Raw genomic sequence first — 24,224 nt, forward strand, 5'->3', positions numbered from 1 at the left:
CCACGGCCTGAGCAGCAAAAATTTCCCGGGTGCCTCAGCCAGGGCAGTGCCTGTTTTTGTAACAGCAACTGCATCGCCTCTACGATTTGCTGCTCCTGCCTGCAGGCCCTGGGTGCTGAAAGAGGTCAGAGGCTGAAGTTAATGCGTGTGGGCAGCCCGTACCGCCCTGTTTCAGTACCACCCACGGGAGCGAGGGTGGGTGGTTCACCACTGATGCCCAAACTACGAGGAGAGAAAGGACCAGACAGGGAGAGACGCAAATCCCCACTAACGCCCTTTGCTGCGGGCGGGCTCAGTGCTGAGCACCCCTCATCCCATCGCCCTCTTCCTTGCCATTCCCTCTCTGTGAATTCGTTACCTCTGAAGTGCTTCTCCGGCATCTGCAGCCCCGGCGCTCGCGAGACACGTACCCCCACCCATACCCAGGCTGCTGCAACATCTCAGGGGTTCTCATCCTGTAATGGGCTTGGCGGCAGTAAGGCTTTGGATTAGAGGGGTTTGTAGTCTCGGCTTTGAACATGTGTAAAATGAGATGTGTGTGGAGCCTTAACACATAAGGAGAACCCGGCTGCTAGAAGGAAACAGCAGCATCTCCTCGTCCTGGCACAGCTGGACATGCACAACCGCCCACGTTCCCCTGCAGCTGTCCCCTCCTCTGCACACCCCACCTACTCCCTCCCAACACCCCACCTACTCCCTCCCCACACCCCTCTTCCCATTGCTGAAATCCCTGCCACCCCCTCACATAGCACATGCCTCATCGTTTCCATCTGACAGCAAGGATTTCACTAGTCTTTCTTGCTCCGTTTTGTATTTTAAAGCAAGCAGCCATCCCTCCTTCTCTTTATCTTCTAACTCTTCCCTAATAAATATGATCACTTCGTCCTGCGAGACCTGAAAACCATTTCCGAAATTCCCTTGGCAACTAATACAGTCAAACAAGCCTATAAATATAAATAATTATGATAAAAAGGCATAAAATGCCAGACTTGGGTCAAACATACTCACACAGTGACACTAGCAACAAATAACTACACAGTGTTTGAATGTAGATGGAAAAAGCTGAATACAGAGTAGTTAGTTCGTTGCCCATAACTGTCAGACTCCTAATTCGGACAGGCCATATTTTATTGATAGCAGAGCAAACACAGTCATAATCCATCCCTACCTCTCCTGCTTTGTGAAAAATCCCATCCAACCCCAGGGAAACAGGGATGGAAAAAACAGTAGTGTGAACGTGAGGTGAAAGTATAAGACAGAAAGCACAGTCCCAGGCTGTGTTTCCCATGTGTTTCTCGCACATCATATGCTAAGTTCAATTTTCCAAAAGCTCTGTTTTATTTTTAAAGGTAACATCTTTATTATTATTATTATATTTATTAGTTGTTATCGTTATTATTATGCAGAGATGAGATTTTTTTCCCCCTTCGATCACAGAGCAAACAGTTTGCTTTTGAAAATGTTAATGGAGTCCTGATTTAAAACATTTTTTTCTTCACTTTTTTTTGGTTGTTTTTGTTTTTTAAAACGCTGCAACAGGCAAGATCTGGGGTTCAATTTCCTCGTCCTACACAAAGAAAGATTCTGGAGTTCGGGCTCCTAACCACTACCGGTAGGTCCTGCCTTGCTCAGTTGTTGTCGTCTCAGTGTGGTTTCGCCAGGTGGGGTGGGTAGGTGGGTGGGAGGGGAGGAGTTGGAAGAAGGGAGGGTATTTGTCAGCTATGTCGAGTCTTGGTTAACAACTTTGCCTCCATTCATGGTTGGTGTCCCTGAACTTTTTCTTGAGCGTCCTTGTTTTTCTCCAATTTCATGCAGCGATGGCTCTCTGTACATGCACACTGCAAACAGAAAAGACACCCATTAACAGCCCTGAAGTCACAGACGTTACTGAACATAATGAATTATTTCTTTGTATGCGAGGCTGAAATTGCAGCCCCAATACAAAGATACACACACACACTTACAGAAACCTCAGTGACCCAGCAGTGGATCCTGTTACCAAGCAGGATCTGTTACCTGCCCTCACTGCCAGTCAGGTCCTCCTTTTGTCTCTGGATCCTTCCAAAGGCAGAGATAGAAACAGGGCTCTTCTCCTTTCTCCCAGAGAAGTCTTTCTAGGTTTTCTGTGCTTTACTGTTTTTTCATGTTATATTCATATATTACTGGTTTTTCATCATATATATATAAACATTCATATATAAATAAACATTCCAGTTCACAGCACCATGTATTGTCTTGAGATGCTGATTATCATCTAATAACAGGCCCAAGAACTACCTGGTCCCCTCCAACAAGAAGCCCTTCAGAGTCTTGAATCAAAACTATGCTTGCATCTGAGCCACCCAAGCCTTCTGGGTGTTAAGCTCTGGATCTGGAAGTGGTGACTCAAGCTCATTTGGCTCCTTTGGCCAAGAGCTGAGGTCTGCTCTCAGCACTTCTTATTTTTTTCCCCTCTAAATCAAGACAGCCAGCCAAGGCCAAGGCCGTGAGCAGACACACGGGGATAAGTTCAGTGACAACAAGCTAGGAGCCATCTCAGCTCTGCATGGTCACCTGGCAGCACCTGAGAACAGAGTGGACGGCAGGCACCTTCTCTCCAAACCCTAGCTAAGCAATGTGTGTCCTATAAAAATGTATTTGCTGGAGCCTAAACAGCCTGAGAAGGCAACGTCTGCCCAAGGCATGGCACATCCCCATGTCCTGTGCAGCACAGAGCATTTATCCAACTCACCATGTGGACTAAGTCCTCATGGCTTGTCCTTGTGCTGTGTGAGGTGTGCCAGAGCAGGGGCGCATGCTGAGCAGCTCAGCATCTCACAAAGGGAACATCTCTGATGCGGTGGGGTGTAGATGTGATTGATTGAAATAGTGAGGCATCTCAAGGGCAGGCACATTGGAGTTGAGAACTTGAGGTAGGTCCAGACTGCAAATGTCATGCCCAGACCTTTGCAAAAATTAGGATAGAAAGAAATGATTGTGTACTGCTTCATTTTGTAAAGCTGTCACGTCACAAGCAATGGCACAGAGCTTAAACACAGGGGATAGAGCCCATCAGGTTTTGGTTCCGGGTAGTCAACAAGAACAAAATTTCAAAAATTATCTCAAGAAATGAAAAAAATGCCCCATGTATAAAAAGGCGATGTAAGCACTTATATTTATAACCTCCCCTGATTTGCAAATAAATCCTGGCAATTAGAGGCAGGCTGCAAATGACATTATTGCTCTGCATTTTACTCCTAGCTAGATAAACAGTTATAGCAGTGTGCAACAATACAGGACAGAGATAAAGTGCAGTCAACTGTGTATTAATAGGAGGGATATTGCATTGAATATATCAGCAGTGACTCTTCCCATAGAGCATTTTTCATGCAAGGCTTTAAAGCAGTTTAAACACACACACTAGCTGGGCCTCCCAGCGCGGCTGCAAGGCAGGTACTGCTCTGCAAACTGTTATCGCTACTGGAGCCATTTTTTGATGAAAATGAGAAAAAAGGGAAAATGAGTAACTTGTCCCATGGGTCTGGGCCAGGACGAGCAATGCCAGGACTGCCCGTCAGCTGCCCAGACTGTCAATGCTGTCTGCGTGCTGCAAGGAAAGTGGGTAGCACAGTGGCAACAGAAGGAAAAGGGATCTCACACCCCCTTTCAGCTGCTGAGCTGCCCCTCATACCTTGGTGAGTGTCACTCAACAGCCTGGTGATGGTGAATTTGCCTGTTGTGGCGAAGTACCTAGCAAAATCTTAAAGCACAGTATGAAAAGGTTAACAACTGAGGAAAGCCTGTGCCCTTGTGATTTCTTAGCCTGAGTTGCAGAGCCTTTTTGATGACACTGAGGATGCACACCGCTTCTGTGACCAACCTTATTGTCTGACGTGATGTTTGCCCAGCAGAGTTGGGTATTTGTGCCGGCATTGCCCCAGTGCCCCTGACGTCCCATACACAAAGTTCTGCCTCAAGTGCAGTGTTTTCTTCACCCTGAACTCTCTGGTCCCAAGCTGGAGCTGGAAGGACCTCTGTGAGCTCTTCCCCCAGGCAGCTGCACATACTAAGCTCATCTTACCTGCATCCGTCCCCAGTATCCCATCGGTCTGGGCCAGATGCTTAACCACAAGGGCTGAGCCTGAGCAAAGCCCACAGCAGCAGCACCATGGCACGTTGCCTTTCTTCAGCTCCCTGCCTCTCACCATGGCCTTTGGGCAAAAATGTTTAGCTGCTAACAAGGCCCACAGAGTAATGAATATAAATCAGGCCACAGAAGTAAACAAGATTTTCAGCTAAAAATTAAGGAAACCCTGTACCTAGCAAGCAAATAGGGCAGGAATTATAAGTTTATCTTCCAGTCTAGTGCATGATACAAGACTGACATGGGGTATGGCTGGAGGCTGCTCACATTGTGCTTTTCAGACAGAGCTGTTAAAGCCTCTGTACCAGACAGGCTGTGCCAACAGACCATGCCAGAAAATCTGTAGCAGCATAGGACAAGTGTATTTTTCAGTATTTAGATACACCTACAGTATCAGTGTATACAGTATTTATACGGCGTGATGCACAAGAGAGTGCCTGGATATTCTCCTACACAAGAGGCTTGCGTGCGTGCGCTGAGCTACGGCCATCGCTCAGCGGCAGCTGCAAACCCGTGTGCACCATGACACGCAGGTGTGTGCACACAGACATATGGGTGCGTATGCACACAACCGCACACACGGGGGGTTTTAAGGACAGTGTGACATGTTGTGCAACACAAGCTCTTGGACTGCAGTTTGTTATTCCTTGTACCGAGGAAGCTTGAGTGTGACTCACGTGCGGAGATGTTAGTCATGGACTGGGGGGGGGTGGGGGGTGGTGGTGGTTTGCAAATGGGCTGTTGTGAGTGCCCAGATCTTCCCAGCTTTAAACTAAACCTTTGTGGTTCGGGACCAGCACTCACTGACAGGTCTGTTTGGGGTCCCTGTGTGTGCGGAGACACTGTCCCTGTCACCTGCATCAAGGTAAACTAGCAGCATTGTGACAGTCAGCATGCCCAGACGCTTGGGAGGCCTGCTGGTGCACACAGCACAAGGCAGCTTTGGAAGGATGAGAAATTTGGCTCAAGAGTCTCCTCCCTGCTTTGCCTTGCTTCTCCCACCCACCCACACCCACACACCAAGCCAAATACAGCCCTTAATGTCTGGAAACCAAGCTAATGCTTTGGAGCTTCAATCAGATAATCAGCTCCTATGTCCCAGATTCTAATCAACACATCCATATTCATGCTTTAATTGGAAAGTGCCGTTAGCTTGATCTGCTGAAGAGCCACAGGCATAAATGGAAGGGGGTGAGCGGCAGTGGAGCTGTGCCGATGCCTGGTTCTTGTGGCTTTCGATTCCCTGCTTCCCTGCTAACCAGCAGTGCCTGCCATTCGCATGCACAAGGAAACAATTCTGCACAAAGAAACAACTCACAAATTAGGCAGAAAGGAGACTGGAGGTACAAGCAAGGGGGAAGGGGGCAGGGGGGAGCATCCTTCCCGAAGGCGAAGGCGTGGAGGGGGCTGCCTGTCACCCAGGAACAGCTCCATCTCTCGCCTATGCGCTGGCACAGGATCCCAGCCTCATTTCTGCTTCCCAGGCACGGCGCTGGCACACCACCCACACGGTGAAACCGAAATCACCCTGTGCAGCTTCCCTGGGCGTCAGGGACTGCCTGAGTTTGGGAAGCATGCACCATTTTGTGTCCTGATCCTAGCATTTCTCACTTGGCATCGTTGCAAGTTGAGGAGGTTCAGGGGATGCAACAAACTCCATTTCCTTTCTCTAGAATACGGGGAAAAGCTTATTAAAGACCTGAGATTTATCCCATCCATCCAGCTTCACTCCTGGCTTTCCCTGCCTCGGACCCTAGCGAGTTAGGAGGAACTAAATTTTTCCCAAGTTGCCGTTTAGCAGGTAGGCAGGTCGCTAGCCCGGCGGGATCGCAACGTGCCCCGATGGCAGCCTGGACCGGTGCCTGGGCAGGGCTGGGCACACATCCTCTGGCAGGCAGCCCAGGAGACGGGCTCTTTCCTTGCCGGATGCCACAGCTTGGGGTGTCAGTATCTGCAGTAGCGGCTGCATTAGGTAATGCTTCGGTGGAGAGAGTTAATTGTCTGAGCAGCAGCTAGGGGCAGGAGGGAGCAAGGTATTATGCACCCTCTTTTTCTGCCTCTAATTACTGTGTTCTAAACCCGGTCCCAGCTGATGCATTTCAGAGGCATTAGAACTCGCATCTATCTGGCGGCTAAATGTGCAGGATGCTGCCAGATGGAATCACAGTTTGTTCAGGTAAGAAACGCAGCACAGGATGATAAAAAGCCAAGCAAAAGCATGGTTAAAATACATTGCATTTGCCATCTAATAAGATGATTAGGAGTTTGATAGATGAACAAGTGAGTTAGTGTGGGACTGAAAACATACCAAAGCCTGCCCACTTGAAAGACAGACCCAAAAGAGGAGCTGTGTTAACAAAGACTGATAAAGAGTGTGGGGTTTGTCTTTTTTGTTTTGAAGAACACTTTTTAGGATGTTTTGTGGATTAAGGTGATACCTTTGAAGCATTTTCACTAGATCTACCACATCTTCCTACTCAACAGTGTCTTGTACTTCTTTGCAACACCTGAGGACTCTGCTTCAACAAAACTGGGATGTTGCATCCCTGGGAAAACACACTGGGAAAGATCTGGCTGCTGCTCCTTGCACACGGATATTCATCAGTGGTAATAAATGGATCAGACTAGTCATTAACAGGTCACCTTCATATCTGATATGTGTTCATGTCATGAGGGCTGAAGCACCATGAGACTGGAGCTAGGGGCAGCTCTGCTGACTCAGATGGAGGAAGAGTTGTCTTCTGCTTTCTGCGGCCAGATTTGCCACCCCAAATGCATTCTGGCTTGGGCCGGGTGAGAGATGAAATGCAGCTTTTTTGGGAGAGCAATCTAGAAATGATGTCTTCAAGGAGAAGGAAATACAAATAACAGAGCACATCCACAATAAGCATCTGATAAAATTCTCACTTGAGTGACTAGAAAAGTCTCCCATTGTTTGAGACAGGTTTGGATATTTAAAAGAACAAAAGGCACTGTGGACGGTACTGTTTGTCCAGCACTAATCACTACAGACAGTTAAAAAGACTGAAATTGCTTTAAAAGATTGCTTGGTGTCCAAGTGACAATTACACTCAAGCTAATTTCTTGTGCAGTCCGGTTCAATCTATATGTCTGCACTTTAAGGGCTCATTTAGCTCGAATGATCAGTGATCAGAAATAAAACATCAAAAGAAATGTGTTGCGTATGTGTGTTTTTAACCAAAACTGGCACCACACAGTACATTAACTGCTGCCTGCCAGGCTGTTTGCCTTGGCTTTGCCTGTGCACAGATGGGAGAGGAACTTAACGTTTCCCCTGTTATTACTTAGTAAGTTTTTTGTGCTTTCATATTGATTAAGCTTAATGCTATTTCCAAAAACAAACAAATCCTACCTACACTAAACCAAAAAATCCCTCCTACCAACCAAAACCCAAAACTTTTCCAGTTGGTATCTAGTGACTTTTGCACAGACACCTCCAGCATCCTGACAAACTACAGGACTCAAAACACTCTGTGGGATTAGCACAGCATAAAGCTGTAGCTGCTAAAAGCCATAGATAACACACATACATACACAGATACCACTGTATATGTATGCACATGTACACATATGTAGTCCTTAGAAATTATCTGGGAGGATATTTCATATTTATTTAATAGTTTACTGCCCATTTGCAACTTTGAGGAGAGGACTTCTGAATTCAGAAAGCAGTAGGAAGCAATGGGAGTCAAATGAGCTCGGGGAGCAATCTGGGCTTTTTTGTGTTGCCTTTCCCTGCGAACGCTTTCTTCACTAAGCTGCTGCATAATTTTTCCGCACATGGCAAATGACTGGGAAGTTTCACCTCAGAGATAATTGCCACTGAAGTGGCAGGTGAAGTGATTCCTAGCAATGTATGCAACACCTCTCCTTCCCGGGGGACCAGAGTCCTCCTTGCATACAGTACTGTCTCAGCCATCATGTGGCAGGGCTAACGCTGGTGGTGGTACTGGAGGAAAGGAAACCTGGGCGCGTTACTGCAGATGGAAGCTGCAATGTTCTGGCCTGAATAAGCAGCAAAGCCCACACACTGGAGCATGCCACAGCATTTAGCAGAAGGGACATGCAAATATAGCAGGGGATTGCTTTGAGTACTTCCTTAGAGTCAAGACAAAGAGAAAGAAGTTGTTAAAAGAGGGAAGGAATTGCCCCTTTTCTGTAACATCTCTGCCTGCAAACTCTGTTCACGGAGACTTTGATGGATGCAGCACAGAGAAGTCACGTGGAGCTGAGCGCGTTTTACTCCAGCCCTCCCCACAAGCCTCTGCTACCTACAATGAATCTTAGGCTTGGGAACAGAGTCCTCTGTCTGGAGTCACAGTCCCAGACAGCTGAATGCTTTGGGAAGCTGACATGTGCCTCGGCTTGGGAGACTGCCAGCTCTTTGATGCAGCAGCGCTCACAGAGGCTGACTGCAAAGCATGTGGAGGAGGGAAGGGGTGGAGGAGCCCTTAATTTGGCTGCCAACTTCCAAAGCGCTCACTCGCTCGGGAGGTTATGTGACAGCTGTGATTGAAGCAAGCGTGGGAGGATGCAACTGCAGGAAAGGGAAGCTCTCGGGCTGGGCTGGGTTTTTCAAAATGAAAGCCAGAGCAGCATTTGCTGCAATGAGAACTCTGCTGTGGGTCAGGCACCTCTATTAAGGCAAGGCTTTCCACGAGGAGAGCCACAGGAACGGCCTAGTTTAATGCATGCAGGAGATAACTACTGAGCCATTCAGCAGACGCCACGCACACTACATCAGAAAAGATGCCTGGATTCAAAGGAACCCACTGATCAGTGCCAACACCCTGCCAGGCAGCAAAGAAATACCAGAAGGAGCTGGAAACCCAGCTGTGAAAGCTAGAGCTTGCAAAAGACTCTCTTCCCAGCCAAGGCAGGAGAGGAGAAGACAGAAGAGAAGCTGGTGACTGACCTCATGCCTGAAGCAGGCCCTGTTCCTTAGCAAAACTCAATGAGGGCTTAGGGCACCAATCCCACTAATGCCTCAGATAAACAAGAAAAGGCTCCTGGCTGCAGAAAAGCTGTTGAAAACAAGCATAGGACAAGAGGCTCCAGGCCGTCCTCTGCTCTTCCAACATCTCCATCTCCTGTGCAAAGGCCACAGATACTCTGGGAATGCTGAGTTGAATTTCTCTCATCGTGCTTTCTGTCAGTGGTCCAACAGATGATTTCAGCCTGCCTTCCTGAACTGGCCTTTCACTCACACACGCACGCTCATCTACTCCTTGCCTTAGCTGGGAAGCTGTTAAAACAGCTACTAGTGCATGGACTTAGCTGTGGCCTTCACCACTTGTGAGTGGTACCTGCCAGGAAAGCATCCGTTCATTCCTTCTCTCCACATGTCCAGCCCTGACCCCACAGCCAACATGGGGATAGCGAGAAGGGGCATGGAGCCGTGCAGTCGAGGCCAGCCCCAGGCTGCTGTGTCCCTGAGGTGGCCACTGGCAGGTCCGAGATGGGGTCAGAAAGGCGTACCTAGTCTGGGGATCGGAAAGTAGTGCTTTTTCCAAGCCAGAGAAAAAAAGACGTCTCCTTGTTTCCAAAATCACACTAGCTCCTGTTAAGTACTAGGCTCATCGCACTACATCTCTCCATTATCAGGGGACAGCTCTTAAAAAGCAAAACACCCTGGCACGAGCCTGTGGCACACTTCAGTAGTGTACGGTCTGCAGCAGGAGGGCAAAACTTCAACTCCATGGCTTTCACACACACTGCGATGAAGACATACGGCATGAGAGCATCTCATCTAACTTTGGACACCTATGGTAGAGGTTTTTCTACCCCCAGTGACTAACTAGGATGTCTTTATAAGTGAGAAAAAAACAGATTTAAGCCATCTTAGGGTAGACATACAAAGTACGTCCACAGCTGTGCTGGTAGGACCCATTTCTTTCCTGTTACTATAAACAGCGTCTCAAAGTCTAAAATCAGGTGAGATAAATCCTGTCTCTACTGACTCTACATGGGACTGGAAACCCACTGAATGAGTTGAGAAAATCATCAGAGAGACCCCCACATTATGGCCCCTGCTGGCTTGGATTCCTTTTGAACTTGGCCTCTTGCAGGCTGCTTTCCTTTCCCAGTAACTTCTCATGTTGCTGGGCTTTAAATTCATCCTTTAGCAACCCAAAGCTGAGAAACCCCTTTGGGATGATGTGCAAAGTTTTTTATGTGGGAAGGAAAGCAGATAAAATGCTAACAGTGCAGCCCAGCACCTTTGTGAAATGTTACAAACGTCGTTGCTTTCTGGTCTTGCAGCCCAACATCCCCATCCAGGAAGCCCCAAATCTGCAGCTGCAAACTCCCCCTCCTCATACCCCACTGATGGAGGGAGCGGGCGGATTCCATACCTTCAATGGGTTTGGGTACAAAATGTGATGAGGGTTTGGTTTTTTTCACTCGGTTTCCCTTCATAATTTGACCTTCTTTATTGAGTCCCAGGAACCACGCTCGGCCGGATTCTTGCTGCCGGTACAGCGTGGAAGAATAAATAACGTAGTAGTTTTCAAAGACAGATTCCTTAAATTTGCACTCTGGTGTGAAAACATCCTGCAGCGAGAGAGAGAGAAGAAAAAGCAATGGAAGGAATTAATCACTGATCTCCTAAATTAGGCATCACTGAGTGATACATGATGGTCACGCGTTGCAGTTAGTTTAACAACAGAAAACAACAGGCATCAGCAATACCAGCTCCCAGCAATAATGCACTGTGGCAGGTGCACCCACCCTGATAAAAGACTGGGAGCATTAGGACTGGGCACGTGCCGATGGGCACGTACACACTTTGGGCGAGGAGCAGAAGTTGAGGCCCTCAGGCCATCAGAATTGACCACAGGTCGGATTCGACTGGGGTATAAATGGAGCCCCACCGGAGGGCACGTTGAGTCGGTCCTCCTCGGAGCAGCGAGTCTGCGGTCGGGGACTCTCCCCTCGCATCGGGATGCCGCCCAAGGAAACTCCTCGAGGTCGAGAGCCCTCATCTCACAGGTGAGTGATTGCACGTATTTTGGATCCTCATTTCTGAGGCTGGCTGTGCAGTATTAATTCTCTGTACAATATCCTGAACCTGTGGTTTACTGACGTTGTCGGAGTGTTGAACGATTTTGATAAGCCTTGTTTCTAGTTAGTTTTCTGCTAAACAACTTTGGTTCAAATAAAGTTTATTTTCTTTATCACCTGCCTAATTTGATTTTGTGAGCCTCTGTGACATACACATCTAGAAAACTGCGCACTGAAAGGGAATGCTCTTCTTCCCTGGCAGAGCTGTGGTTTGCAAAACAGCCTACAGTGAAGGGCTTGAAAAATATGCAGGAAAAATCAGGAATTTGTCCGGATTTAGGCTGAAATACTAAGCAAAAAGAAAAGGAGAGAGCTGAGAAGCAAAGAGGCAGCCTTGCTGCTCATCTGCTGCTCCCCGTGCCTCCCCCTGGCTTTGCTCTTACCTTCCCTGCGATGGGCAAGAAAAGTGCAATGGTCGTTGTCTAAAACATTGAGGCTTCTTCAAATTCTTATGGGCAAAAGGCAGTTTATCAGGGACATTTAAGTGGATTAAGAGAAACGGGGAGTACAAAAGCAAGTAAACAATTTATTTATTTTCAAAAGTGACAGGAGGAATGCTGGCACAAAGCCTGGAAATCTTTCAATAAAGAGAAGTAATTTTAAAGATTTCTGACACCAGTATTTCTTCGGATACTGAGAACCGGTCCCACACCTGCCCAGGAACAGAGGACACATGGGCCTGTCCAAGGCATCCCCTGAGCCTGTGCGGGCTGCGGGGGTGGCTGTGCCTTTGCCACTTGCGCTGGCTTTGCATAAAGTCTCAAGGAGGAAACTACACTCAACCATGGACCAAAACCTGTCACGTCTCAGTAACTTTTCAAGAATTTTAACAACAGGGAAATTTTAAAACTCTTTTAAAAGAGCTGGCTGGCCAGGGGTCTCTGTGGCAGTGGGCTCCCAAACCTTCACTGAGGCAGATGTGTTTGTTGGTGGGTTGTTTTTTTTCCCCAGACTTTGATTTTGAGCAGAAAATTCATCCTGGCCAAACAAATTCTCCCACTGGGTTCCTTAAAACTATGACATTCTTGCAAAAAGAGCTCAAGCCACAATGAATATTCATTTTCTGAAGAAAAACTGTTTTAACAAAAAAAAATCCCTTTTTCTAGGACCCAGACAAGGTATCTCAGAACCTCGTGACTGGAGGCAGATGCTGCCACCGGTGAGCGATACTCTCTCCCAAGCCCTTGCCACTCAGACGTCTTTGGGAGCTTCTCCAACCTTGCTAATGGAAAACCCATGACCAACATCTGAGCAAAGCATCTGGAGTAATGCTACATATTTACTGCAGACCTCATTTAAGAGCGAACATTTTGAGCGTTCAGCAACACTGAGGTATGTATTCCCAAGTGCTTTGGGGGTTATATAAAGTGTTGCTGGTCTGACAATAAATCCAGCGTGCAAGAGAGCTACGGAGCCAGGCAGGCTTGAAGCCACAGAAGATAAAGCGCAGCAGAAAGCGCGGAGCTGTGCTGCACACATGAAGTTTGCATCAATCATTAGCGCCACACAGATAAAAACACCATCAGCCCAACGCGTCATTTTGCCCTATCTGAAGGAGTCTTCCTTGCTGGAGAAATAAATATTTTATGAAGAGAGTGAAACAAGTTAAGAGAGATCTAGATGACTTAGAGCACTATAAAACAGTGTTTGAAGTAGCTTCCCAAAAGATCAGCGTTTAAGCGCTCCTTAAATCTGCTCTTTATCTCCAGGCGTTGTCTTGCCTCAGAAGACGCAGATCACCGGGGAGCTGGGCAGTTTGCAGCGGCCGCCTGCAACCAACCGGCTGACTCAGGGGCTCTCCTTGGCATCAGGCCCAGCCAGGCAGCAAACCCCACGATGAAGAGCATCTCTAAAACCAAACTGGACAACCCAATCCCTTTCCCATGCCTTGGTTACCCCATTAATAAAAACTTATCACCAAAATTCCCTTTAGGGGGACTGAAAAATTGGTAGGCTGTGAAGGATACCTACCAACTTGACCAAAACATGGAATTTACTGTGCTTGAGATACCTAGATCTTCAATGGCTGTTTCAATTTCAGTGTGGAACCAAAGACTGTTTTTTATTTTCAATGAAGAAGAGCTATAAAAGCTAATGCATTTTGAAAATGTTGTTTCAGAAAGAAAAAAAATCTAGATTTTATTTAAATGTTATTGAAAATCAAGTTTTCAGATAAGTATCTATTTTAAAATTACTGCAGTATAATATTTTATGACATGCAGCAGTAGTTCATAAAAGCAGATGCCATATTGTATATCCACTTGTACCAACAAAGCAGCAAAATTATTATATTATTTTAGAGCAAATGTATTTAAAGACATCCACTTAATGAAGATTTAAGAAAAATAAAGAAAAAACAGTGATTTCCTTTAAATGTTTAAGCTCCCCCACACAAGCAAACAAAACTGTCCCATTGTTTTTGTGAGTTGGCTGGTTGATTCCTCATCCCCCACAATTCAGTTGAAATAGCACTTCAGGACACTAACCATGGCAACACCACCAAGAAACATCCCAGCTCTGTCCATTCAGCAGTTTAGAAAACCCACAGATTTGACAGCTAATTTCTAGTTAAATAATGCCGGTTTTATTCATTATTATTATCCTTCTTCTTATGTATATGACCTCTTCAGTAACAGCTAGTGTCCCACTGTGCCATGTAGGGACAAACACACACCAGGATGTAATTCATCCTACCACCAAATTGACATGCCACAGGGTCTTCACAGGTTTGAGCACCAGAAATCTTTGGTGCAGGCACTACCATGTGCAGACATGATGCAAAGAGCAAGCAGATGGAGAAGGAAAAACCAGTTGACCAGAAAGGAGATGGGACAGACAAGCAGGACACAGGCCACTCTCTCAAGCACCTCCTAGGGACGTTTGGAGTGTTCTCTAAATCTATTTAACACGCAAACCCTTACGGTTTTGTTCATTGGTATCTTCTTGGGGGCCAACGTCCAGCCTTCAGCTACATCGTGTCACTTAGTTTCTGCACATTTCTTGCTGATGGCTTTGGGGCTACCGATAACAAAGGGCTCTTGCGATATTAATGCCAGAACCTTACTACAAGCTTTACTGTCAAAATTAATTGTGGCAATTATGTTGAATCAGGTGGGAACTGCTGTTTCAGTTGTCTTGGGCTGAGAAGAGCTAGGAAGAAAGAGGAAAGTGCAGGTGAGCTTAACAGGCTTCACACTAATAAAGCAGTTCTTAGCAGCCACTGCTGCACAGACTGAAATCTGAGATAACTGAAACTATTTTTGGAAAATCACTGAGCTATTGGCCAGACCTCTGGGGCATGCAAGCTTTTTTTGTTTGGTTGGTTTGCTTTTAAAGATGAATTCAGCGTTGATGAAATGTGCTAGATGGGCAGACCTGGAGTCCAATACTTTCTCTTCATCCCACAGATACAGAGTGGGTAAAAACAGCAAAGGGATCCTCAGGCTGTGTCCCCCACACGCTTCTGACGGGACGTAAGGACGTCCTCCTCCAGGGGTAACGGTACGGGAAGCCCTGAGGTCAAGAGCACCCACTTCACTCTCTCACTTGGTGCAGGGACCTTTTGAAACAGGCTTATAATGAACCCCACTCAATTATTTTCCCAACTCTCTCCTTGACAGAAATAGCATGACCAGGTGGCTTCATCTTTTAATCACCAGTCTTTTTTCAGTCTTTAAACAAAGAAATAAATCGTGACTCTATTTTCTGTACAAACTGCATAGAGCTCTTGGTCCCCTGTCAGCACCGTCATGAACTCAGCTCGCTCAGAAAACCCACCAGTTCTCCTCATTAAAATGTATGCTTGTGATTTGGAGGGGAAAAAAAAAGAAATTTGTCTGTTTTTATCTTCATGTAACCTATGTGTCTTTGACTAAATTATGTTTGCATACAAAGTAAATAAATACATTTATTTGTTTACTATTTGGAGATTTAGAGCCTGAGGTATTTTGTTAAATGTCTATAGATATTACTGAAAGCAGTTTGAAAAAGCAGATCTTTTTTTAATTGTTAAACTAAAAACCTGCATGAAATATTTGTAAAGGAAATGTTAGTAATTTACACGCAAAATGATTAGCTTCTGCCTGCAACTTGTTTTCTGTAGCTCAATCCAATCCCTTGAACAAAAGGCAATTCCAGTAAGAAGAGTAATTAGATTTGCTTTGAAAAAACAAACATAGGTCTGGTTTGTGCTAACTCCAGTTTTATTGGAAATTGCACAGTCTAGAAAAAAAAATGGTAGCTATCACACAGAAAATTAGGGAGACCACATTCAGTGACACTTGGAATCAAAGAAGGGAGCTAAATGGATGCAACTGCCATTTGGGGGGGATTCAGTGTGTCAGACCTGCTCAGGGAGGGTATAAGGTACCATGGATTGCCCCAAAAGCTGTTTCTGGTTTAGAAAACCAAGATGTTTCATTTATCCTTGATCCTAGTAGTGTCTCCTGCCAACTGTAGATGGAAATGTGGACAGGACTTCCAGGCACAGGCCAATCTCTGTATCACTTGGGCCAGCCTGGTCCTTCAGGGAGGTGTTGGGAATGTCTGACCCCATCTGCCCCCCTCCCTAGCATGGGCTGGAGGTGATTTGTGAGAGGACAGATGTTTTTTCTAATCTACCTCAGCTTTCACCTGCCCTGGTCAGGTAAATCTAACCCAGCCTCTTTGCCTTGAACATAGCAAGTTTGATTGGACTCTTCTTTGCACTTCTGTAAAGCTGGAGGAGCTCCACAGACGTTGGTGGAGAAGCATCGCTGTTAAACCTGTGGACCTGAGGCTGCAGGGAACTCAGGGAACGCACTGCCACCCTCAGATGTCTCAGCTCTGTCAAAAAATGCTGACCCAATGGTGTCACAGCCCCAGTGCAGGCAGAGTGCTGCCAGGGCAGTGCACAGCCCTGGTGCTGCTCCAAGCAAGGGAGAGCAGTGCCAGCCCCTGCCTGTACCAAGCTGGAAGCATCACTGCCACTGGCACCCCAAGCATCCTCAGCCAGGAGCTGCAAAGAAAGGGTCCCATGGTGCTCCCAGGTACTGAGCACGAAAGCGACCAATTTGCTCCCTTGTTTGTTCAGACCAAGATCGGACTGGCACAGAAGCCCGTGATGTCCCCAGACCATGGCGGAAATAGTGACAGGTTTCCATGTGCAACACTCAGCCAGGAAGCCAGCAGAAGACTGTCACTAGCTGTTGTATTCAAACCCAGCTGCTCACTCAGCGTCCCCCTGGACTGGGCCAGTTCTTTGTATTGCTTGCCATTTCCCTACAAACATTCTCAAAATTGCCAGATAAATAAAGATATCTTTTTTTTTCCCCCTCAAGATCTCCTTTTATTATAACCCAAAGGAGAATAGCAAATATACGCATCCACACGCAAACCTAATGACTTAATAAATTTAGTCACTGAAACTAGCAGCAATAAAAGAAAAGGCCCATTCTGCAAGTAGTTTGTGCCATGGTTTAGGAAAGGGATGTTAATTATAAGTGTTGAAATATCTAACTAACACACTCCCAGAGCAACTGTTTTCCTTTGTTTACAGCACTTACAGGTTTCTCTTTTATGTTCTGAACAATTACTGAGCCAGATCTTTGGATGGGATAAAAGCACTAAACCGCACCCAAGTCTACGGCACGGCAAGGCTTTCGTCCCAGAGAATCTGGCTCTGGATCCTTACTGATGTTAGTGTTAATACTTAGAGCTCATCAAGTCATTTAAAACATATTAAGTAGGAATCATAAATATCATCACAGCTAACAGCAGTGGCATTTCATTGTGGTTGCGGAGGCAGACCATGGAACGACTGGATCATGTTCACTATGTATAAGCGCTGCTCCATCCCAGGGGAAAGGATGGCCCTGCAGAAGAACATCTGCTTTATGGTGCTCTTTACCCAGTAAAGCCCATTCTACATTCCCCACTGACCTCAGCCAGAGCAGGGTTTAATCAACACCACTCTGATGCCAACAGCACCGAGAAGTTCAGCATTGGTATCAATGCGCATAGACCTGTGTGGATAAACAAAGACATCGGATTCTCAAAGACATTTGGGCTCCCAGATGAAATGCAAATGCCCAACTCCCATTTAAACCTGTGGAAGTTCAGAGACTAAACACATCTTTGAATATCTAAGAATTTGTGACGACAAACCTCATACCATAGCACTTGATCCTGGCATACTCTTATTCCCAGGACAAGTCTTGAACCATGTAGGTCCTGTTCACAGGATAAGCCCTATGCAGACCACAGCAGCACTCCCAAAGGCAATGAAGCCTTGTGTACAGCCTGATCGAGTTCAGCATCCTCCTGCCTCAGTGTAGCTTCCATGACCTAGGGTTGCACCTGCCTGGAAATGCTTTAAAATAATTGTAGCTGAGCTCTCTCTTGGCATGTGATCAAGAACCGCAAATGTGCATCCAAACTTTACATCTCATCACATCTTTGTCCAGATGGCAGGTGATATTCTACTGTTCACACTCCACTTTTCCTCCCCCTTCTAGCTCTCTAAGAGATTGGTGACAAGTCTTCTTGGTGGCCTTTTAGAAATAGGAGAGAGCAGATATGTTTTAAAATAACAAGCTGCTACATGGGAGTGTACAGCCCTGCTGCAGCGCAGAGATTCACTTGATGAGACAATATGGTATCTGCAAGTGTTCTGACTCCGCCTGGACCATCTGTGGGTTGGAGGGAGCACATTTTCAAATAAATCACCATCCATGAAGGTCTGTTCCCCAGCTCTGGGAGCTGAGAAGCAGCATTAGCAAGCAATCTAACTTACTGCCTCTGAAAAATGTAACTAGAGGGCTATCTGCCCTCACTTTTGAGGGAACTCTCTGTGCTCAAGATACATATTTGTTCAGTTGGCTTCATTTTAAAACACCCAAGCAAGAGGTGGAGTGCAGGTCTGCTAAGTCTTGTGAGCTGACCCAATATTCCTGGACAGGCAAAAAAATCAAGTGCTGGATGAGCTGCTGCAGATCTTTATATGTGGAGACAAGCTGCCCTAAAGCACCTTTCCGTGTTCAAGGACTGATTAAATTATCCATGTGACCACAGAGGAAGTTTGTGAATGCTGGAGACAAAGGTGTGATTGCAGCATGGATGTGCCCAAGGTAACCCTGCAGCAGCAAGGACATCTGCTCGGGCACACAGCAGAGTATTGACAAAACCCATGGCAGGTTCTGCAAGGCACACTGAGCTCTGTTCTGCCCTGGCTAACTGGTTACCTAGGTCAAAACAAGCTCGTATAGATCCACACGAGCTACGGTCCCACATTTGGCTACAAAGCAGATGAACCCAGTGAGTTTTAGGGATCCAAATTCAGACCTGTCCATCCCACCATATCTCAGTATTATGTTCTTCTGCTTTCAGCTCTTGGCCTGTTCACCGTACAGGCACATTTTTACCGAGTGCTTCATAAAGACAGAAACGCCCAAATTCACTGCATTGGCCTTTGGCGAGCTGCTCATGCAATGCTGATAGGAACACAGCTTTCAACTTAACGAGTTCTGACAAGAACATAACTCGGGACAACTCTTCAAGCCGGGCTGCTCACTTCCATACTTCCCGGGAGAGCCTGGGTGAGAGAGCAGGCTCCGGGAGTAAGACCCGGGTACCCAGGGCTGCGCAGCTGTGTGTGCAGCGTTATCTGGGGAAGGCTGCGCATCGAGCAACGCACTGAAGGGGCACACAGAGCAAGTGACATATTTTGTCTTTTGCTTCGGTTTTTCTTAATGATGGACCCCAACTTTGAATTCACGGTTGGATGGAATAAATTTTCATCCCTTCTTTTTAAAATATAAGGTATATTTGGATTTTGATTGATTTGTTCTTTAATTTTGGATCTTATTTCAAGCTGTAATTTTAAAGCCTTTTAAAATTTGGAGCTGTTATGAACTGGAGTAGTGATGGCAGCATAGCTCCTTCACATGGCACTTGGCCCATCCAGTTCAGCATCACTCTTCTAGGAAAGCAACTGCTTCCTACGAAGGGGATTTTCTGATAGCATTGTCTCTGGTATTGCATTCCTGGCAGCCTGGGGATCCGATGAAACCCCAGGATAATTTCTAACCTGGGAATCCCAACTCATCCATTGTCTTCTCTACATTCTGTTTTTCTGACAAAGTGTCTGAAATTGGTAACAATGTTATCAACTCTGCTTACTCCAAAACAGTATCCAGGAATACATCTTTGCATTCAGAGATAATGATCATGAGACAAGATGGGGCAAGATGAAGATATGTTAGTTGCACACAAGAATAACAGATTTCCTAAATTAGCATCGTACTGCCTCATCTGCTAAAACCTGAAATAACTATGAAGAAAAATAATGATGTAAGAAGCCTAGAAACACAGCCAGATGGGATGCTTTGAACCTGTGATCTCTCCATGGGGCCAGAGAGAGTTTCTTGGCATCAGTTTGAGCCTGAGCACAGGGCACAATAAATTGATTTGTGGCCCTTGGTTACTTTTGCGATATTGCTATTTTTATTATGGTTGATAACAATAACAACAACGTATAAACTAAAATAATGATTATGCATTTATAAACATGACACTTATTTTCTTCTGATAGTCAAAAGAAACCTCTTAGTGGAAAATTAGCAGTGATATATTAGATTTATCATGTTATTATTTATATTAAAATTATCCTCAAAAGCTCAAACCAGAGTACGAATGCTTTGGGCATTTAATAAAAATGTCCTCACCATGACAGGAGTACAGGGAAGACCTCTTTCTACATTTTTGTGCTGAGAACCTGAGCATCGAAAGACCAACTGGCTTTCTGGGTGTTCTGTAAAACAAGAGGTGTCAGAGCTAGTAGAGAAACTTATTTCCCTCGGGTTCCAGTTCAGTTTCTTAGGCAAAAGCCCTCTCTTTCTGATATAAATGAAATAATGCAGTTACAACAATGTCAGGGAGAAAGGGACGGCGAGCAAGTCCCAGTCCTTGTAAGGCAGAGTCTCTGGTGGACAGCGTTTTAGCGCACAGACAAAACCATGCTTGTTCTTACCCGATGGTACGGCCCTGCGCGGGGTGCAGGTCTGAAGAAAGAAAACGGCCTTAGCCCAGTTTTCTGTGTAGTTCATTTTTTGAAGTAACACGTCACGTGGGCAGAAGATAAGAGGACTTGCCAAGGAGCTCACCAGGCCTATTACAACCATAAGCTGCTGATGTACTGAGATAGCCTCTTTGCTTTGACTCTTAAATTCAAACCACGAGACTCGGTGGAAACATACCATCTCTGACACTCTCCCTATCTTTCCTAATGCTGGAAAGATCTCTCCTGCATTAAACCAATTTCAGAGCTGTCATGACCAGGGCTGGAAATTCAATTTCTTTGCTGCTAAAACTTCCATCCTGAAAATGAGTGGTGCTGGATTATTAATATTTTGACAGCTTACTGACAGGTTGGCTACAACTGGCCAATTAACAGCAAGCCCTGTGGTCTAAAGCATGAACTGAGGCTGGGGTGAGCTCGTGTTGGACAGGCAGGATCTTACAACCACGACGAAATGTTATGAAGTGGGACAATTTATGTGGCTTTTCCCTCCCCCTTGTACCAGCTGCTGTGGCGCCTACACAGAGAAAAGGAAAGGTTCATGGCATATTCTTGGGGGGAGGCCAGCTCTGCTGCCCACTGGGAGAGCCAAAGGGAACCCACTGAGATCTGTGCCTCAAAGCCCGGGTCCCGGCAACGTTTCTGCTGAAAAAGCCAGCAAAAAAGGTCAATGGTGCTTCCTTGAAATCTGCCAGGGTGACCCTGAGGTGTCTGCCCCATCTCTGCTGGGGGCTGCTTTACCGCAGCCAAGCAAACCACATGCCCAACACTTCAAACCCCTCTGCTCATCATCCCAGCCACCAGTGAAGGTGGGTATGTGCTATAAAGGAGGACTGTGAAGAGGGGTTGCAGGCACATTTCTGTTGGTCCTGAGCATCATTTACTGCCAGTGGAGAGAGCCTGCTGGTGAACACCTGTCACGTAACTGAGGCATCGGATTTTAATTCCTGAGAGCAAGCTCCTCTGCTGGTCCTGACTCCTCCAGGCTCTGTGTCCTTGAGCCAGACACTTTGGGCTAGCGTCCCACCTAATATTCTTTAAATTGCTCATTGTGTATGAAGAGCATGTCTTTGGTTGTATACAATAGAGGGATATTCAGCCTGAGGAATGAATGAGCCTCCAGCTCCTCAGAATGTTTTTGGGAGAGAAAGAGAGGAGAAAGAAAGTGTTTGGCATGAAGTGCAGACAGCCCTTTGTTCATTTATTTTCTGGGAATTCAGAAAATCAGCCAGCTCTGCTGTGATAGAAGTCCCATCCACATATTGACCACAGTATCTCTGCATAGCCTGAAAGAGCTGATAAATCTCACAGCCCAAAACAACTTCACAGAGAAGACTGGGCTTATTTATACCTTGAATGGAATTCCACAATATGTATGTGCTGACAACCTGACTTGGTTTTTTTCTGTTAGTTTCCTTTTGATGTGAAATAACCCGTGGACAATGCACAAACATTTTGAATGGACCCGAACTATGCCACAGCTTAGATCTGACTGTTCCAGCGTATGCAGCCAAGTGACCCATCGTAGATGATGCTTTGCTTCCCAGGAATCAGACAGATGGAAGTATATCATCAGGGATTTTGCAGTAGTGGCTATAGTGAAATTTTTCACTCTGTTGCACACTTTGCTAGAGAACTCAGATTAGCTTTGGCATCTGATCCTGTTCAGAAGCCAACTAATGACTGCAACTTCCAATCTAAGATAATATAGTCACTCTAGAGAGAGTAATATAATACACTAACTCTATTTGGCACAATGCACAGTAAAGCAGGAGACCATTTTATTGTGTTACTAGTATACAGAAGACTGTGCAACTGTCTTTAAATTATATGACCCAAAATACATCACAAAGTAATCCGGATTTAAAAATTGCTGTTTCCTATTTGTAGCTACTTATTGCAGCACGCAGTCTCAGTGAGATCCAGGGTTTACAATCAGATCTGTAGACATTTGATTTTGTTTTACAGAGGCTGTGTCTTCAATAGAGGACCGAATGCTTAGAGTGAAACTGTTGGTGGCAAGGGCCGGACACTCGCACTGTGCACATTTCAGGATGAGTTCAGTCTGGTCTAGCTGCCACCTGCTCCCATGGTCTGAATATCTGGCACTTTAGGGGCACTCCCAGAGGGCACCCTTCAGTTTAGCTTCATCCAAAAGGAATCTAGTTTGCACAGCCTAAGATCACTCTGTGGTAGAAACCGAAGAGCTGTATGTGAGGGTGACTGGAGGGATTGCTCCGAAAGTGCAGTCCTGGTCTGAACTAAAACACTAATCCCAGAGATGGCTGGGATAGTTGGCTTACTGCAAGGGGGTATAATAAAGTAGGCATGTGATGGATGTGAAATGTCAGCGACCTACTGCACATCGGTGATCCTTAAAAGGAGCCAAGGGCCCTGTGTGCACTCTGATCTAAACACACATTGGAAAATAGGGATGTGAGCAGCATGCTGTAACGTGGGTGCTGGCTGTACACAAGGTCTTCTTCTGCTGTGCAGAGTTTGCACTTCAGATTTTTCCTTTATGATCTGAAATGCCTCACAGCCACACTGCATATAGGAACAAGAAGCCTTCCAAAAAGCAATTACCACTAACATCCACAAAGAGAAACAGCTACATTAGCAATATAGCAAAAAAGGTCAGTTGTTAAGCCTGCCTATTTGAATCTCAGTACCTTGCTTGCAGAAAGCCTGGAGTTTACTACGTGTCACAGCTGGATCCTTCAGAGGTCTGAAAATATTTTTCTTAGCATGATAAATTTTAAAGAAATCTTGTTCATCTGTTCTACCAAACACGTTGAGAGGGGGAAGGAAACCTCAGGGCTGTCCTGACTATATCACTGAAGAAGTAACGTGTCGTTACTGCTTTCTTTTGTGCTACTCCAGAACAGGGGGAGGGAAAAAAAAAAAAAGAAAAAAAAACCCAACACCACAAAAGAGAAACCATTTGCTCATGGGCATAACAGTCCTTTCTTACCATCCACAATATTTCATAGTTTTCATATGTTTTCATCAATGCTAAGTCCTGAATCATTAGTGCAGCAATTAGATCCTCTAAGAATTAGATCCTCTAAGAATCACTAAAGCTGGACTACACATTCTGTTCAAGGAATAAACACTGATTCATGAATGTTTCAATTAAAATGGATATGATCACTGTCATAACAAGGGAAATGAAGGAAAAGATTAGAACTCCTCTGGGAACATAACTTCTGGTGCTAGGAGAAATAGACACAAAGATAACCTGTCCCAAAGTGTCTGATTTAACTCAACCAAAGGCAGGGACTTCATGCAAGCAGAATGATTTAGCAAAACTGTTATCTGATGATGTATTCAAACTAATGGACCTGAACAGTCACTTCTGCCCCTACAGTCTGTGGTGTTGGGGTCAGCAACAGACACAGTGTCCCACCCTGTCCAAATCTGTCACACAAGGCAACGAACAGCATAGCCATGAACGACTGTCAGCGTATTTCACAGCATGAAAGCATTTGGAAGGTGAAAACCTGTGAAGCAGAAATTCAATCAGGCAAGTGGCAGAATGCTTATAAAACCATTGGACTTTATTTACTAGTTTTACACTACTTTCTCTCTACTGACCTAACCAAAACATAATAGCAAAACGCTAATACACACAGAAATACATGCAACAAGCCTGTGCACTTAGCGAGGAACACACAGAAAGTAAGAGCACCATGGGGATCATTTTACTTAGAAGAGGGCAGTAAAAAAATATGAGGCATGTGAGGCACAAAAGAAAAATAATGAGAGCTGTGAGATTTTGCTTTTTAAACTGGTCATAAAAAAATAAGCTTCCAATTGACAAGGATGCTTTAAAAAGTCCGCTTTCTAAATTTAACTTTGATATTGAAAAGTCTTGGGTTTTGTTCTTTTGTTTTTTTTTCGTTAGCGTAAATTTGATAAAAAACGAGGCATGATAATCCTGGCGCTACACATTTTCAAAAG

The 24,224-nt window shown here is 45.6% G+C and overlaps 1 protein-coding gene across 2 annotated transcripts in view; it reads right to left on the reverse strand.

The window, feature by feature from the left end:
* Positions 1-1,304: 1,304 nt before the first annotated feature.
* FGF12 (fibroblast growth factor 12) overlaps positions 1,305-24,224 on the reverse strand; it is a 148,958-nt gene continuing 126,038 nt past the window's right edge. For both annotated transcript variants that reach the window (XM_075507155.1, XM_075507154.1), the window contains exons 4-5: positions 10,498-10,696; positions 1,305-1,838 (exon numbers count right to left, since the gene is read on the reverse strand). In XM_075507155.1, the coding sequence (XP_075363270.1) occupies positions 1,720-1,838; positions 10,498-10,696 (318 nt within the window). In that variant the 3' untranslated portion in view covers positions 1,305-1,719. The remainder of the gene's footprint in view (positions 1,839-10,497; positions 10,697-24,224) is intronic.

Source organism: Mycteria americana, chromosome 7, assembly GCF_035582795.1.
Source record: "Mycteria americana isolate JAX WOST 10 ecotype Jacksonville Zoo and Gardens chromosome 7, USCA_MyAme_1.0, whole genome shotgun sequence".
Taxonomy (NCBI): domain Eukaryota; kingdom Metazoa; phylum Chordata; class Aves; order Ciconiiformes; family Ciconiidae; genus Mycteria; species Mycteria americana.